Genomic DNA, 17,699 nt, shown 5'->3' with positions numbered 1-17,699 from the left:
GTCGTTCTGGTGACTGGAGGGTTTCCCTCTTACAAACTGTCTGAAACATTAGATGATTTAGCTCAGACACAAAGATTATTATAATAATAACTCTCAGTCCATGAGGCAGACATTTCAAACTGTGATTCAGAATTTATAGACGTTATATCTGTAACTCTTGTTCTACGGAAACAAAAACTGACAAAGAAACACTACAATAACCAAGTATAAAATATTAAAAATATATAGATAGATATGGATATGGATATGTACAGTCATGGAAACAATTATTAGACCATCCTTCCTTTTTTTGTTCAGTTTATTGTTAATTTTAATGCCTTGGACAACTAAAGGTACAGTTGTTTGGACAAATATAATGATAACAACAAAAATAGCTGATAAGAGTTTAGTTTAAGAGCTGATATCTAGACATTTAACATGGTTTCCTTGAAAAGTATTAAAAATGATGCTCTTGAATTAAACTCTTATCAGCTATTTTTGTTGTTATCATTATATTTGTCCAAACAAATTGTGCCAGGCATTAAAATGAACAAAAAATTTAAGAAAAAGGGCGGCTAATATTTTTTCCATGACTGTATATACCCTTTTTCTTGTGAAAAGCTTTTGACTTTTACCATTATTTTGTGTTTCAGTTTTTAAAATTCTGTCAGAAACAAACTGCACATAATTAACTTTATTCTGATATTAATAATCCAGAAGGAAAATCTGGTTCCAGATGGCTCCAACATTACAAAAACAATTAGAAAAACAATAGAATAATATAAATTTCAAAAAACAATATACAAAATTGCAAAAAAATAACAATGTATAGTATAAATATAAATTTAACCTCACATTGAAAGGTTTTTACACTTTAATGTAGCTGATGTTGATGTGAGATTAAACAGCAGCAAAGGAGAAAACCTGTTAGTTTAGTCTGAATTCACTGTATCCTACATTTCCCATAATGCACCTGAATAATGTCTCTCCTGAGAGTCTTGTTTTACAACATTTCCCAGAATCCCTCAGAAGCTGAGCAGCTCAGCTTCAGTCTGCAGACCACAAGATGGCAGCAGAGATCTGTTTACTGTCAGCAGAAGGAAGAAATTATGAAATATCATCACAAACATCATGGAAAAGACTATTTATCAGCATAATTTAAGTTTTTATAGTTTTATAGTTAATAAGTTAATGTAAAGAGTGTAAAACTTTCAATTTAATAGTTATTATTAACACTGTAAAAACTGATTTTTATTTTTTTTAAATAGTTTATTAGTTCATATAAACACAGGTGTAAAAACATTAATATTTCTTGTTTCATTCTATAGTTTATTAATGTTTCCTGTTGTGTTTTCAGCTCACCACACCCAGCAGTGACATACGGAGCTGTAATGTGAACCATCAGCCACCAGGTGGCAGCTGATCACTTTCAAAGATCACAACAGGATCAATATATTTAGCTGATAAAATTGGCTTGATCCCTGATTTGGAAACTTTGGAGGAAAGAAAACACTAAATCACCAGTTTACATATTTATTTTTCTATTGTTATATTTGTATTATATATTCTTATTGTTATCTAATTTCTTCATTGTTTTTCTTATATCATCCCATATTGTGATTGTTTTTGTAATTGTTTTGGAGGCTTTGGAGCGATCTGGAACCAGAATTTCCTTCTGGATTAATATTATTTTATCTTATCTTACATGTTTGTGATGAAATTACATAACGTGTTTTCTGTCATTGGTTGAATTTGTGACCAAACTGTAAAAGTGTTTTTCGTACTTTTAACTTTTTGATAAATAATAAAAATAAATATTTAAATAATATAAATTATTACAAAATATGCAAAAGTGACTTAAAGCCGAAAGACTTATCACGGGTCTCCTCAAGATTTATTAAAAATAAAAAAATGTAAAAACTGGTAATCTTGATTATCTGATAATGTTTTTAAAGCACTATTTGAACTGATTTAGATTTAGTTTTATGTTGTTGGATGTTGTTAATCCACATGCAAAACATACACATTTTCTGAAACTTGAAGATGTTTCGTATTGAACCTCATATATTTGGCATTGTGGCCTTAAAGTTCTTCTGTTTGGAGAATATGAAAAAGGGGGAACTAAAGAGGGTCAAAGAAGGAATGAAAGAGATATTTTCTGTACAACAGCGCAGTTTTTATTCTTCTTTACATGAGAAAAGTTTCCATTTTCCCTCAAAACAAATGAAGTGAAGCCACAGAACAGAGAGCAGCGACTCAAAAACATCTCAGAGATTAAAAATCAACCTTCAGTTGTGTTTCTCTGCACATTTTAAATGTTTCTTTAGTTTAAATATCCTAAAACTTGATTTGTCTGAAAGCTAATAGATAAATAAAAATCAATGATTTAATGTTGCCCATTTGAAACCCGCATAAAGCTTTGATCACATTTCAACCTGTAATGTGTAATGTAATGGGGAAATAACATTTACAGAAATTAGAAATGAATCTTCCCGCCCTCCTCGTCTCTCTGCACACCTGAGACCTGTCAGCTGATCAGGACTCACCTGCTGCAGCAGAAATACTAGTTCTCTGACTGATCGTCAAGAGAGAATTTAGTGCAAATTTTAGCCACATTTTAAAGGATTTTTGGTCCAAAGACAACACTAATGGACACCTGTGTCCACCACTGTTGTGAGTATTAGTTTGTTTTAACTCTATTGTGATTTATTTCCCCTTAAGTGCATAATAAAAATACATGATTTAGGAAAAAATTTAAACATTTTGAGATATTTGCTCGGTATAACCCAACAGCACTTTGGTTGATATTCACTGGACGGACCCCCAAAATCTTGGTTTAACAACATAAATCAAAATGGAGATACAGGTTTATGCTCTAACTGAACTTGCACTGACCCATATCAAATGAAGTAACAGAAACTGAAACAATTTTTACTTAATATTTATAGAAGTAGCTGTTGAAGTTTCTATTTGGTTCAGATCAATTATGAAGTTTATTTAAGTAACAATAACTTCATAATCCAAGCAAAACCTGCCAAAAATTATATTTAAGACATTTTTTAAGCTCTAAAATTCTGATTATTTGATTTTAGACTTTTTAAGGATCTGCGTAAACTCTGGTCCAGCCTCCTGCTATTTTTTACACATGCTACTCCCTGCAGGAAATCATGCTTAGACATGATATCAACTTAATCGCTATGCAGATGATGCACAACTTTATATCACCAGAAACATTTTTTAAAATAGATTAACAGCACAAATTAAATTAATAACTAATAATAATTAAGAGAAGCAACCACATTGCTGCCTTTCACTGGTTGCCTGTGTTTTTAAATGGGTGGTTATTTATTTGATTTTGTTTTATCTTGAGATTTTACAATTTGTTTTTACTCTAAAGCACTTTGTAATTCAGTTTGAAAAGTGCTGCATAAATATAAGTTATTATAATTATTAATTGAGCATTTATTTTTCCTTATTAAGAAAATTATTGTGGAAATCAACAGCTGAAAACTAATCTCTGCTCTTAATTTGCATGACATCATATGGTTCTTTCCAATGAAAGACGTTCTTTCCTTATTTATAAATAACCAACTGAATGCAAACAATGAGTCATTTGACACAAATCTTTTATCAGAATTACATAAAGGCATATATGACTCTAACAAAAATGATTCATAATTACATTTGGGAACACAAATCATCTTCTTACTGTGTGTCTGGGGAAAGATGGAGCTCATGTCAATGTTTAAACATTTGGTCTCATTTCTCTGCTGAGGCAAGTCTAAAAATTCTGGACCCCTAAAATAAAGCCCACTAAGCTCCTCTTGGAGCTGCCGTGTTTGTTTATATCTCACACTTATGAAAGCTACATAAACAAGTAAAAGTTATAATTCATGAACTAGAACTTAAAGTGCAGCTATTTTTTAATATTGCTGAAGCGGGTGTGAAGAAACGGGACGACGTCTCGGACACAAAACAAGTCAAAAAGCTTTTTACAGTGAAAAGAAACACATTTTTAAAAAGTGCATAAAATGTGATCAGCGTGGACTCGTGGCGTGTAAATAATCTGACAGACGGTTTCTGCAGGATGGACGTGTGCTTATCGGCTCGTTGCTCTCCAACTTCAGTTTGTTGTGTTTGTGCTTCGTAAAGTTTTAAGCTCACTTATGTTCGGAGAAAATACCAAACTGTCAAGTAAAGTGGAAGGAAAGGCATTTCAAATGTACAGCGGCTGCTCACGGGACGTCCAGTCCGGTCCGTCCGGAGCCTTAAAGGAACAGTGCAACATTTAAAAATCCAAAGAGAGACTTAACCTAGCACAACCTGCAGCAGGTAGGAGTGTAGCAGAAAGTTTCATTTTTTAATATAAATACAAAGAACACACTTCCAACAACTCTGAGTCTGATTTACATTGAAAATAAAAGCTTTGTTCTGCAGAACTGAAGGTTCTGGCAGCTGATGATGATCTTTTGTTACAGCTGATTAGAGCAACATGTTTTTTTTTGTTCGGCTTCAGCATCAGATCATGAACTTCCTATTAAAAATAAAGCAAAAAATGTCCTTAAAGGGCTCAGGATTTAATTAAATGCTCATTTAAAATCAAATTGAAGTGATGAAACAAAGCCGGAATATATTTTGACAGTGAGAACAAGTGGCGGCAATGTTATGTTTGCTTGCAATTCACCATTAAAAACATGAAAAATAAGCGGCCAAATGTTGTGATTGTTGTTTAAGTGTATAATGACCATGTTTGATTAGAGACAATTCTAAAAAAATATTCCTAAATAACACTAGTTAACTTGTACCTATTTAAAAAAGACTTTCTTTTTCAGTTTGGATGAAAATAAAGGCTTTAATGCCGATATGTAAATACGAGAAGTTGTTGTAAGATGGATTTCTACCCTTTTGTGATTGAGCTTGGCTAACAGTTTCCCCTTGCTTCCAGTCTTTATGCTAAGCTAAGCTAATGTAAACACGTATTTCTGTCCTGGATACACAGAAATGAAACTGCTTTCCGTCTGAGATGATTCCCAAAATGTTGCACTGTTCCTTTAAATAATATATATACAGTTCGTCCAACAGCTGCCTCCATCAGCAGCTACGTGTTGATGCTAACGGATGTTTTATCCAGTGACAGAGATGAAAACAGAGTCAAAGGCCGGCTTGTGCTTGTGGAAATCATCAAAGCCTTCTGAGTTTCCTGACGTCTGAAGAGCGTCTGCTGTTTCCTCTGCAGTCCGTCGGCTCATCTCGCCACCAGCACTGTGTTTGTGTGGAGGCTAAAGGCCGATAGCTCGTATGTAGGCGTTCCTCTAATGACGGCAGGAAGCAGAGCAGGAAGCATCCTGTCTTTTACGGTCACAACCGCCAAGAAGGGAATCATAATGGAAATGTCAGTCGTCTTATTAGATAAAGGAATACTTCACTGTTTTTCAGTTTTATCTGTAGCTGTTTCATTGGAGGCCCACAGTGTCAAACAACTGGTTTGAGCTGTTGTATGTAAATTGAATGAGGAACAGTCAAAAAAGACACTTAATATGCTGTTTCTCTTTGCTAACAGCTCTGTGGTAACTGATGTGGGTTCTCAAAGATTTGCCAAACAAGCATCAATCGGCGTCCAATGTTTTTCTGAGCAGATGCACTGGGACGCTTTTAAATTGGATTTCTGGAAATAGACTCTGAATAATTAATTATAGACTTCCGACTTGCAAAGTATTGCAGCACAAGTTGCTAATTTATTAGCATTTAAGTTAGTTGAACTTATTTCTTTGTCCTGTTGTTGCCGTTGCTTTCTTTGAGCCAAGTACTGCGAATTCAACAAACTCATGACTGTCCAATCATTGTTGAGCAAGTCTTCAGATTTCAACGTCGTGTCTAGAAGGTAAGGTGAGATTTACAAAAATTTGTAGAAGCAAAAGCCCAACTACCCATCTTAACCTTAACCATTCCCAACCAATTCCTAACCCTAACCATTCTTGACAATTCAAAGTCAATGCCTAACGTTAAACATTCTTAACCAATGGAGGTCAATGACTAAGTCTAGGATTTACTTCTAGATTTCAATCACTCTGTAAATAAAGTAGTTGCTTGTGGTGACTAATTTTAGTCTTTCCAAAATTATAAGAGTAAAAGTTAACATATTTAAAGCTCTGCTTCTAATATAAGCTGTTTATCATGTTCAGATAACTAGCTTTAGGAGTTAGCATATAATGTGCTAGCTCCATTATAGTGTGGAGTTCCAGGTTGCAATAGATGAAGGTCTAATAGCAACAAGGCATTTTTCTAAAGTTAGCAACTCTTTCCAACTCTTTAATGGATCTAAACCCCATAAACCTGCTAACAACAGTTGCTTTTGTCAACCCTGAAATCTAGTAATCATTGTTTGAACCTTTCTTTCTGACTTTGGCAATCGTTTTGTTGCAAGAAGCCAATGCCTTGCAAGCTAACAATGAGAAACTGACGAAATAAAGCAAATATATAGTTTTGGAGTCGGTCCAGGTCTCAAATTAGGCAGTACCAGCTGGGTTGGGTTTTGGCCAGGTTTGAGTCTTGGCTCATACAGAAATGTAACTACATCTGAGTGTTTGATATGAATACTGGAAGCTTGACTATGATCAGAAAAAAAATGTTTTCTGTCAATACTTCACTCTAATCTTTGTACTGTAACTGCTGCACAACAACATCCAGTTCTATCTCATCTTATGCTTCTGTAATTACAAGTTGGATTCATGGCTTGGCCCAAGATTCATAATAAAAAATGTGAAATATTCCTTTATTATGTCAGTGTGATGGTTAATGGTGGTAGCAGTTTGATGGGTCTGTATTTGTTTTTTGGGGCCAAAAACACAATCCAGTTCGGGGTCAGGAGGAGCCCCGAGGCCCTGGTATAAATAAAGTTCCCATTATCAGCCAGTCTCATGGTTTTGTTCCTCTGGGCTTCAGTGTTCAGACAGACGGAGGAGGAGAGCCACCACAGAACGGGAGGGGGAGTCTCTCTGGGAGTTTATCAGCAGACTCTCCCGCCCCCCTCCTGCCTCGTCTCCACGTCTCTACGGCGAGTCCGCCGCCGCTCGCCCTACATGATGCTGCACTTCCCCTTCAGCTTGTCGGCTCGTTTCTGTTTTCCCGATCGCTTGCCGTCGATGCTCAGGCTCATGTCCCTCTTCTTCTCCAGGGACAGCAGCTCCTGGAACAGTTCCTTCACGTTGGAGTTCGTCTTGGCCGAAGTCTCCATGAAGGCACACTTCCAGGCGGCGGCCTGAGCCTCGGCCTCCTTCGTCTCCACCTCGCGCTGGGCCGTCTCGTCACTTTTGTTGCCCACAAGCATGATGGGGATGGACTCCACGGTGCCTTTGATGGCCAGGACCTAAAAGGACATGGGACAATTCTAGATTTCTAGACATTCATGATGCAGTTTAAAAGCTTTGAGTTGTTACTGCCATCTAGAAACTAAAAATAAAGACTGGGACCTGTTGGTAAATGGGTTTGAGCTCCTCCAATGATTGGCGGCTGGTGATGGAGAAGACCAGGATGAAGGCGTGGCCCTTGGAGATGGAAAGGCGCTGCATGGCGGGAAACTGGTGACTTCCTGTCGTGTCGGTGATCTGCAGCGTGCAGACGCTCTTATCACAGCTGATCACCTGCAGAGAAAATGGGTACTGATCAATAATTCAACAAGTCAGTTATTACAAGAGTTTAAATGACTAACAGCAGCAGGGTCCTGTTTACATTTGAGATTAAAATGGAGTGTTAAATTGACAGGGAGGCGTTTATGGGGGCGTTGTTGTGAAGATGGAGCTGAGCTGGAAGGAAAGCTCTGGATTTACCAGTCCGACACTCACCTATGGTTGGGGAGTGACTGAAAAATTTTTATTGTTATTACAAGCAGCTAAAATGTGTATCCTGGCCTTAGAAACAGGGTGAGGAACCCAGATCTTGGGGGAGCTTGGAGAAGAGTGGAGTTGGTTCGGGCATTAATAAGGACACCTCCTGATTAAGGTTTCCCAGACAAGCCGGATTGGTAAAAGGCCTCAGAATAGACCCAAAACACACCGGCTGGACAAACCTCTGGGTTTGAAAACTTTAAAACCAATGCTGGGGATAGGGACATGTGAAATACTTAGCTAAGCTTGCGGTCCAGTAACCCGGTGTCATGCCATTGTTCGGACATCCAACTGGTCCAACAGCAATAGACTAACGAATTTATCTTTTTCTAACCTTAACCAAGTGTTTTTGTGCCAAAACTGCATATATCTAGATGGTGCTTATTCAGTTCAATGGGATTCCTCACCTGGTGTATACGCTAAAAAAGTTTTTCAGGCCTCCGGATTTATTTCCGAGCCCATTAAATATGTGCTGTAGTGTTTTCCCCATTCGCCTCGCCACTAGTTCCAACTCTCCCCGTAGACTTTACATTGCGAAGGCGTCACAAACTTTTAAATCTCTATTCTGGGCTGCAAGAAAGTTTTACAAACTTCATAAAAGAAAGCAACATTATTGAGCTTGTTTGCAATTTGAGGTGTCAACAGTTTTACAGACATCTCTTTTACTTTTGTTGTACGTATCTTGTCTGGCTTGGACAAACCTCTGGGTTTGGAAACTTTGGAAGCATTGCTGGGGATAGGGACATGTGGAATACTTAGCTTAACCCGGTGTCATGCCATTGTTCGGACATCCCACTGGTCCAATGGCCCAATAGTCCAAAGAATTGATCTTTCTCTAACCCTAACCAAGTGTTTTTTTCTGCCTAAACTTCATATATCTATGCATCAGACCCATGGATGTAATATAAGAACTGGATAGCGGAACCAAAGATGGTGCTTATTCAGTTGGGATTGGGAATGGGATTACTGCTGGGAAAATGATTTCTTGGCTGACCACTGGGAAAAATTGGCTGCAGGCCTGAGCGGTGGCACCCTATCCAGTTCATATTATTATTATTAGCTCCGGATAACCGGATGAAAATGGTTTAATGGAAAGTGAATCATACCTGTCTGTATGTGTCCTCCACAGTGGGGATGTAGGTGTCTCTGAAGGTGCCTTTGACAAACCGGAGCACCAGCGAGCTCTTCCCCACGCCGCCGGCTCCGAACACCACCACCCGGTAGTCGTTACTCTGCTCGGGCATTCTGGGAGTTGAAGTCCACCTGCTGCTCTGGAAAGCTGATGTATGTGCTGAAGAAGATAAGATATAAAAGTTTTATTATGACAGAAAGAAAAATCAGGAAATCAAAGTACACATAATTTACGACTGAATGTTTCAGTCAATTTTATACGTATCATGTACATTTCTGCTGGGTTTTACATTGATTTGGATTCATAATTGTTCTGATAAATTTTCCTTTTCGCTGGAAAATGAATAGTAATATGAAAGTGAATATCTGGTTACACTTTGAAAGCAGGAGAAAAGCAGGAAATGGGCATTAACCGTGATGACACTGTTCCAGTAGAAAGAGGCAGAAACACTAAACGGCCTGAATGTAATTATTCTAAGTGCCATCAACAGTAACTGGTAAATGAAAACCACTCTGGTGTTTTTATTCTGGGAGTCCTTCAGCCGGACTGCTTCAAGTGCAGATCATCTCCATCACAATGAGCATGTAATAAGCTTCAGCGCTTCAGTCCTCCTCCTCATTATCTCCACCGTCAGAGAGCCCAGCAGTCGATGGTTCAGTCTAAAGGTTAAACTGTCCGGTTCAGGTTAGCGAACGGACATTTAAGCAGTTAATTAAGCTAGTTTTAAGTTAATTTTAGTGGCTAAATTGGCTTGATGAAGGTTTCCAACAGTTCAGTTTAACTGCAGTTTGGTTTTGGTTAGCTAACAGTTCAGTTTTGAATATAAAACAGTTAAAGGAAGGCAACATTTAAATTTAACGACAGTTTGGTTCAAGTTAGCTAACGGTTATTTTTAACAGCTAAACAAGTTGGTTTAATGTTCAAACTAGCAGCTAAAACCTTTGGTAAATGTTACTAACAGCCTTTACAAAAGGCAATTTAACAACAGTTTTGGTTTAGGTTGGCTCATGGGTATTTAAAGCATCTTAAGAAGTTAGCTTAAGTTTCCATTAAATGGCTAAAACCGTCTGATGAAGGCAACAGTTCAACTGAAAACGCACTTTAGTTCAAGTTAGCTAACGGTTATTTTTAGCACTAACAGCTAAAACCTTTGGTAAAGGTTGTTAATATTCTAATTTAACAGCAGTGTGGTTCAGGTTGGATAATGGGTATATTAAGCATCTAAACAAGTTAGCTTTTAATTCAATTTAGCAGTTAAAAACAGTTTGATGAAGACTACCAACAGTTTAATTTAGAAGCACTCTGGTTCAGGTTATCTAACTGTTACTTTTAGCATCAAACTAAGTTTAAACTTTGACTAAAATAAATAAATAGATGATTAATCAGTTTGAAAGCCAACTTGGTAGCTAACGGTTCATTTTAGCCATTTTTTCTTGATAGCTAAGTATTGAATTTATCAGTGGTTTGGTTCAAGTTTGATAGTTCAGTTTAGAATAAAAAACATGTGGAAGCTTTTGGTGGCTTAAAGTTCGTGTTTGTTTCAGGTTAGCTAGAAGTTAAAACAAGTTTTGTTCTGGTAGGTAAACGGTTAAAACGATTAGCTTGTTTTTGATTCCGGTCAGCAATTGTTTAATTTAATAACTATAAACCAGTTTCAGTTCATTCACTCGGTTTTAATTTACAATTAAATATAACATAATAATACAATACTACAAAAGTCTACAACTACTGTAAATGTCTTTAAAGACATTAAATAAAACAATGTTTTCCCAAATAAAAGTATTTTTCTATCTAAATCTCTTTCTTTTCTCTTCTATAGTTCTAGGTTCAGATTTCAACTGGTGAAACTGGTAAAAGGTCCATTTTTTTAATTCAGAGTTTATTTTAGCAGTAATCAGGTTTTAGCTTTTGTTAGCGACAAAATACTTTGTTTATTTTTATTACTTTTTGGTTCATATTTGTTTTTTAGGAGCTAAAATATCTGGTTACTTATGCTTGCTGCTGAAATAGTTGAAATAGGTTTGCTAACAGTTTATTTGGGTCGGATTAGCAAACACTTTTATTCTTGTTGGCTCGCTGTTGTCCTGGTTCAGACAATACAAACTTTTTTTCCCCAGTATAATACAATAAATATAAAATTTCTCATTAATTGGGAATTGAATCTGGATCAAAAACTACGACTACGACTTCCTGAACTCAAATTTACTTTTCACCACAAACTACTGCATTGTTTGAACATCATGGTGTATTTTTTTCTTTTATATTCAACATTTAAGCATTTAAAAATAATCAAATATAAAAATAGGTATATATAATGTAAGTAAAACATGTGAATGGTGTAATGTATACGATCCAGTGTGTGTTTTTGTCTGTTCTGCAGCTCCGTGACATTTAAATCTTCAGCGGCTGAAGCATCCGGTGGGCGCCTCGTCCTCTCTGAACTCTGCGAGTGTATTCACAGATAACGTGACGAACGGGAATGAAAGGAGAAGAAGGAGCTCGGGCCTCGGGGAGTTTCCCAGCATGCCGAGCTGTATTCCCCCACAGAATGACTAACGAGCATTGATCAGAGCTTCGCGTGTCGTTAAAGAATAGAGCTGATAAAAGCCGGAGAGGAGAGAAAACTACCGCTTTTATTATTATCTATTTATGCAACAAACTGCTTTCACTAAGAGTTATTTTATATTTGGGGGCTTAGAAACAAGATTTAACACTTTTGACTGCAGAATATTTCAATGGGCTTTTCTCACTGTTTTATAATGTTTTTAGTACCAAATTCTTAATTGATTAAATGACAAAATAATAAATATACACAAAATTATAAATTAACACAATTGTTATATTAAGCCCTAGTTTCAACACATAAAAAAAAATTATAACACAATAAAAATAAAAAATTAAAATATGAATGATGAGAATGTATATTTAACTTGTAAATCAGTCTCGGTTAACCCACAAAAAAATCAAACAAGGCTTATTTTGTTATTAGGAGAAAAAGGTCAAATGATACAATTAATGTTTAAATATTTACATGTTTAAAAAAATGGACAAACAAATTTGGTGTCTATGCAGCGATTCAGATTTTTCTCTTTTTTTTTGTTTTACTTATATAAACAGTAAACTTGCGAACATAAACAACATAAAGACGAGACAGAGTCAGTCCAGTGTTTCCCTGTAATAAATCTGCGCTGAACTCTTTAATAATGCGTCTCCGGCTGACAGCCTCCTGCAGCTCACAGATCCAGACTGTGATAACGTCTGCACAACAAGACACGATACCATCGCACCATCCGCCTCGTTCTCCCACTGCTTCCTGCTGCAAGAGCCAAGCTGGACTCAGCATCACAGTCTGCGTCTGTACACCTCTCTGTCTATCTATCGATGTATAAATGTATGTATAACTTAGAAAGTGTTTATATCTCAAGAATGCACTTTAAAATAAATCACTGGGTCAGGATCTCTGAATTAAATATTCATAATGAAACAATTTACAGCACATTAACCTCTACAGTGCGAGTATTTAACTATTTAACTATTTATTTAAAAGCATTCTGTCTAATGTCCAGCAGGGGGCGACTCTACTGGCTGCAAAAAGAAGTCTGTTTGTATAGAAGTCAATAGAAATATGAGCCGACTTCTCTCTTGATTTCTGACCTCAGTAAACATTCTCATAATGACTTTATGGTCTCAGTCGTTAGTTTCAGGTCTTCTTCAGTACAGCGTGATGTTTATTTAGTCAATTGTTATTCTAAATAATATAATAAATAAAATATAAATAATATAAAATATTTTAAATGATTTAAAACGACATACAATTAAATATAAAAAAATGTAATTAATTAAAACCTAGCTTGAGACTTGAATATGATAATTATGTTTAAAAAAAATAACAGTAATAAATAATATATAAATATTACAAAAAAATTAAGAAAAAAATAAGAAGAAAACAATAGATCTAGCATTTGACTTAAATATGAATAATATAAAAAATATATTTTTCAAACAAATTAAACAAGAAAAATAATTGAATAATTATCCATCCTGGCACTTGAATGTGATACTTATATTAAATATATAATAACATATAGATAATAACACTGTAATATTGAGGTAAACAAAAAATAATAGAATTAGTCCAGGACTTAAATGTGTCACTTGTTTAAATTATATATAGATAATAAATAAATAATGTAAAAATAAAAATGAAGAAAGAGAAAAATAATAGATCTAGTCTGGGACTTAAATCCGATGCTTATGTTAAAAAAAATACAACAATATATGAACAATATATAAATAATGTATTTTTTAAAACGTAAAAATATATAACATATAGATAATTTAAATACTACAAAATTAAGGTAAACCAAAAAATAATAGACGTAGTCTCGGACTTAAATGTGACACTTGTTTATATAATATATAAATAATGATTGAATAATGAAAAAAATGTATATTTAAAAAACCTGGGACTTGAATATGATGAGACTATAGGTGTGGAAGAAATAAATCGTTTAAATGAGTAATAAGTTATAATGGTCTCCAGATTCATATTTCCCTATTTATAAACTTTTCAGCACCTGACAGAATGCTGTGGACCCCCCGGGGGCCCCGTACCACACTTTGAGAAACCTAACAAAAACATAAATCCTGACGGTTTCTTCTCACCGACACAAACACCAGACTCCATGTGAAATAACAGCGATTTTCATGTTTCTCATCAGCTGCTGACGTCAGCACTTCTTATCTCAGCCACAAATTTAGACCAGTGACGAATCAGCAGCTCGTTAATCAATCACACACACACACACACACACACACACACACACACACTCACACACCTGCCTCCTGATAAGGTCCATTGTGTGTCTGAATGTAACCATGGGAGCGTCTGAATGTACTCTGTGTGAGAGGAGAGGAGGCAGACAGCAGAGATTTATTCTCTCGTAGAGGAGTGCAAACATGTCATCACCGGCACGGCGCGTTGTCATGGTTACCCGCCTGCCCACATCATCTGACGTCACTTCCTGTGCGGAGGCGTGCGGCAGGGAAAACACCGCCGACCGAACAGCATCACAGAGACAGAAATAACTCTCATCACAGAACTACACCGACAAATATGAAATACTCAGAATATTATTATTATTTATCATGATGGTCTGCCTCAAACTAGATTAAAAGGGAAGATAGTAAAAATAGTGTATTAACCTGCTTATATTTGACAAAATACATATATTTTAAAGACAGAATAAGAAGAATGTGGGGAAAAATATAAAGATCAAACATTAAATATCAAGTAAAAGCGAGTTTATTTACCCGTGGGAAGATTTCCTCACCGTTAGCATGTTTATGTGCTAGGATGCTAAGCTAGCTAATTAACAGCAATTAAGTTATTTTTTTCAAAAACGGCTAAAATAAGAACGTGTCAACTTCAGACTGAAATAAATCAGAACATCACACACACACTGAGAATAGATTATATCACACACATCCAGTGTTGCATCCCTGTAGACCTGCAGAAACACCACAGTGTGTGTGTGTGTGTGTGTGTGTGTGTGTTTTACACCTACACTTCGACTCCTCACATTATTCTCACTCACAGTTTCTACTGAACATTTCCAAGTTTAATATTCTCCTCTTCATTCCTGCTGAAACTTCAATCTCATACACAAAAAAAACACTTTATGCTCATAAATAGATATATTAAATATAGGTATTTATACTACAATATGTTTCGCATATAACGATATCTTTTATATCTAATAATATAATACAATATACCAAACTAAATGGTGCCATGTCTGGATTTATAATCTGATCTGCAGGAATTTCATCACCTTCTGCAGGAGCTGTGTCTGGATGACTGCTGCTACAGCACTAATAGATCAGTATGAATCCTAAATAAAGTGATTTATCTGTGATTTAATGTGAATAAATGTATTAAAGTGATGCAGAAATAACAAGAAAATGATGCTGATGTGTAAAAAGTCTGAATTGATGCTTTGTCAGGTCTGTCTGCAAGAACACAAGAACACTGCTGTTAAAATGAAAAAAACATTCTGGATGGAGTCTGGTGCAATCAGAGTGTTGCAGTGCAGAAGATTCTCTGAACTCTGCACATTCTTTTTAAGTTTTTCAGTTTGAAGTAATCCAAAAGTAATCAAGTTAGATTACATTTTTATGTAATCAAATCAATTATGCAACTTTTTTTTTTTTAAATGCATGTAATTAGTAGTCAGTAATCTGACTCAACCCTGAAAATGACCCTGCAATAAAGCCGAATTTAAAAAAAAATGTTGATCTGAGATGTAGTAGAAGTATAAAGTATTGTAACATTGTAACAAGTATACCTAAGTACAGTAATATGTTACATACAGTCATGGAAAAAAAGATTAAACCACCCTTGTTTTCTTCAGGTTCTTGTTCATTTTAATGCCTGGTACAACTAAAGGTACATTTGTTTGGACAAATATAGTGATAACAACAAAAATACCTAAAAAAGTTTAATTTAAGAGCTGATATCTAGACATTTTCCATGGTTTTCTTGATAATAACCAAAATAATTTCAAGAAAAACATTGGAAAATGTCTAGATATCAGCTCTTAAATTAAACTCTTATCAGCTATTTTTGTTGTTATTATTATATTTGTCCAAATAAATGTACCTTTAGTTGTACCAGGCATTAAAATGAACAAGAAACTAAAGAAAACAAGGTCAGTCTATTAATTTTTTCCATGACTGTATGTAACATTTTACTGTACTTAGGTATTATCTTTACAATGTTACAATTTCACAGTTATTTTTGAAGTACTTGTACTTGACTCTAGTAGTTTAATTTTCTTCTACTTTATACTTCTACTACATCTCAGAGCAACATCTTTCGGCTTTATTGCAGGTTAATTTTCAGGATTGAGTCATATTACTGAATACTAATTATATGCATTAAAATGAACAAGAAATTGAAGAAAAAGGTGGTCTTATATTTTTTTCCATGACTTTATACTGATAAGTATAATAGAATAAACACTTGTAAGTGCTCTACATCTTTGCAGTAATTTTCCTCCTCTTATGATGATATTTGACGGAAGTAACAGGCTCTCGTGCACAGTGTCGTCACGACACACTACATACTGATGCAACACGCACGCTCGCACGTGCACGCGCACACACGCACACACTCAGCTGACCTGCTGCTTTGTTCTCAGTTTCAATCAGCTGCAGAGTCTCATTATCTCCTCACATCATGTTAATCAGCCTGACTCAGGCTATAAGGACGGCTCGGGCACGCGCACGCTTGGGCACGCGCATCCGGTAGTTTGGATGAACATGCACACACACACACATGCACACACACATGCACAGTGATGAAATGAGAGCCCCCGGTAGCACCGGAGCGGCTGCGGAGCTCCGGAGCTCCGGCGCCGGGCTGCCGTCAGTCCGCTCCCCGCTGACGGTGCGTGATAGTCGGCGTGATGTGTGCGGACTCACCGTGTCTCTCCGGCGGGTCCTCGGTGTCTCTGTGTCCGGGGTTGGTCTACTCTGGAGCGGCTGTGAGCATCCTGAGCCCTCCGCTCTCTGACTCACAGCATCATCATCACCATCATCATCATCACCATCATCATCAGACCTGCTGCTGATCAGCACACATCAGCCCTCCTCTTCCTCCTCCTCCCTCCATCACCATCACCTCCTCAGAGCGAGAAGCAACACTTCCGCCCGGGTTTCCACTGTGGGTTTTCAAAATAAAAGCCTGATTTATATAAACCCACAGAGCTCCAATGTTGGCAAAAAAAATTCTGTCACTAAAATTTGATTGTAAACAGCTGTCATTAATTTAAAGATAAGGTTAAGTAAAACATAAAATTGTTGGGTTTCTCTTAGTTGGTGAATACCTGTGGGTTTATGATTATATTTAGAGCCGTCCCAAATACTTTTTCCGGGACTTTAAAGCTTTAGTGAGAATGACCTTTGAATATTTGATGCTTCACCTGGTGAAACAAGTCAATCCACGGTGGTCACATTGATGAATTGCAGCCTGCGTAGCTTCCAACTGACTGAGGAAAAACTTTCATCTTTGCTTTGGGTGGAGTTCAACTTCTACGTTATCTGTATGTCAGATTCTGCTCTGACCACATATCGCCTCGTTTCAAACGTTATCACATGATTGAATGGATGATTATTATAATTTCCATCAGTATGGGCGAGTAGAAGCCTGCTCCACCTGCTGGTCGGTGCAGCAGGTTGTTATCAGCTCATTCAATGGCTGCTCGCTGAAAAGCCGTTATGTTCAGTTTAAAGGCAGCTGTTTTGTTCAGTTTAGGCTACAAAACCACTTCTCTAAGGTTAGGGCCAAACAGTTCCTGGTTAGGCGTTATCAAAGACAGTTTAAACAGTAAATAAATGATGTAAATTCTGGAAGTGAGGTAGTTACGAGGACGTACGAAGAAGAACACTTACAAGAAGTGACATAGTTAAGAAGTTAAAAGATGATATCAAATTCATTCATTGATAGCACTCATTACTGTGCTCTTTATCCTTTGTTTCCTCACTTCTGTAAAGTCACTTTCACCTCTGTGTCTGTGTTTATAATGACCAGAGGGTGCTGCTAACAACACATGTTAATATATCAGAACATTCAACAAGCTGATAACAACCTGCTGGCCTGCCAGGACTCTACTCACTCATACAAAAATTACCCAACAAAAGAT

The 17,699-nt window shown here is 36.4% G+C and overlaps 1 protein-coding gene and 1 long non-coding RNA gene across 3 annotated transcripts; one reads left to right on the top strand and one right to left on the bottom strand.

The window, feature by feature from the left end:
- Positions 1-2,139: 2,139 nt before the first annotated feature.
- On the top strand, positions 2,140-12,983 carry LOC131977841 (uncharacterized). Its single transcript, XR_009394917.1, has 3 exons — positions 2,140-2,652; positions 8,992-9,146; positions 11,375-12,983. It is a non-coding gene; the product is annotated as an uncharacterized LOC131977841 (long non-coding RNA).
- On the bottom strand, positions 5,007-16,542 carry diras1a (DIRAS family, GTP-binding RAS-like 1a). 2 transcript variants are annotated; one of them, XM_059341283.1, is made up of 4 exons: positions 16,480-16,542; positions 8,969-9,153; positions 7,449-7,619; positions 5,007-7,345 (listed from the first exon to the last, which is right to left on the bottom strand). In XM_059341283.1, the coding sequence occupies exons 2-4, from the start codon at positions 9,104-9,106 to the stop codon at positions 7,055-7,057; spliced, it is 600 nt and encodes a 199-aa protein (XP_059197266.1). In that variant the 5' UTR covers positions 9,107-9,153; positions 16,480-16,542; the 3' UTR covers positions 5,007-7,054. The 2 variants fall into 2 exon arrangements, with proteins under 2 accessions (XP_059197266.1, XP_059197267.1); XM_059341284.1 differs by lacking the exon at positions 16,480-16,542 and having other exon boundaries at positions 8,969-9,312.
- Between the last annotated feature and the right edge of the window lie 1,157 nt (positions 16,543-17,699).

The sequence above is a fragment of the Centropristis striata genome, chromosome 9 (genome assembly GCF_030273125.1).
Source record: "Centropristis striata isolate RG_2023a ecotype Rhode Island chromosome 9, C.striata_1.0, whole genome shotgun sequence".
NCBI lineage: Eukaryota > Metazoa > Chordata > Actinopteri > Perciformes > Serranidae > Centropristis > Centropristis striata.
Note: the sequence above shows the minus strand (reverse complement) of the source record. Positions and strands in the feature narration are given on the sequence as shown.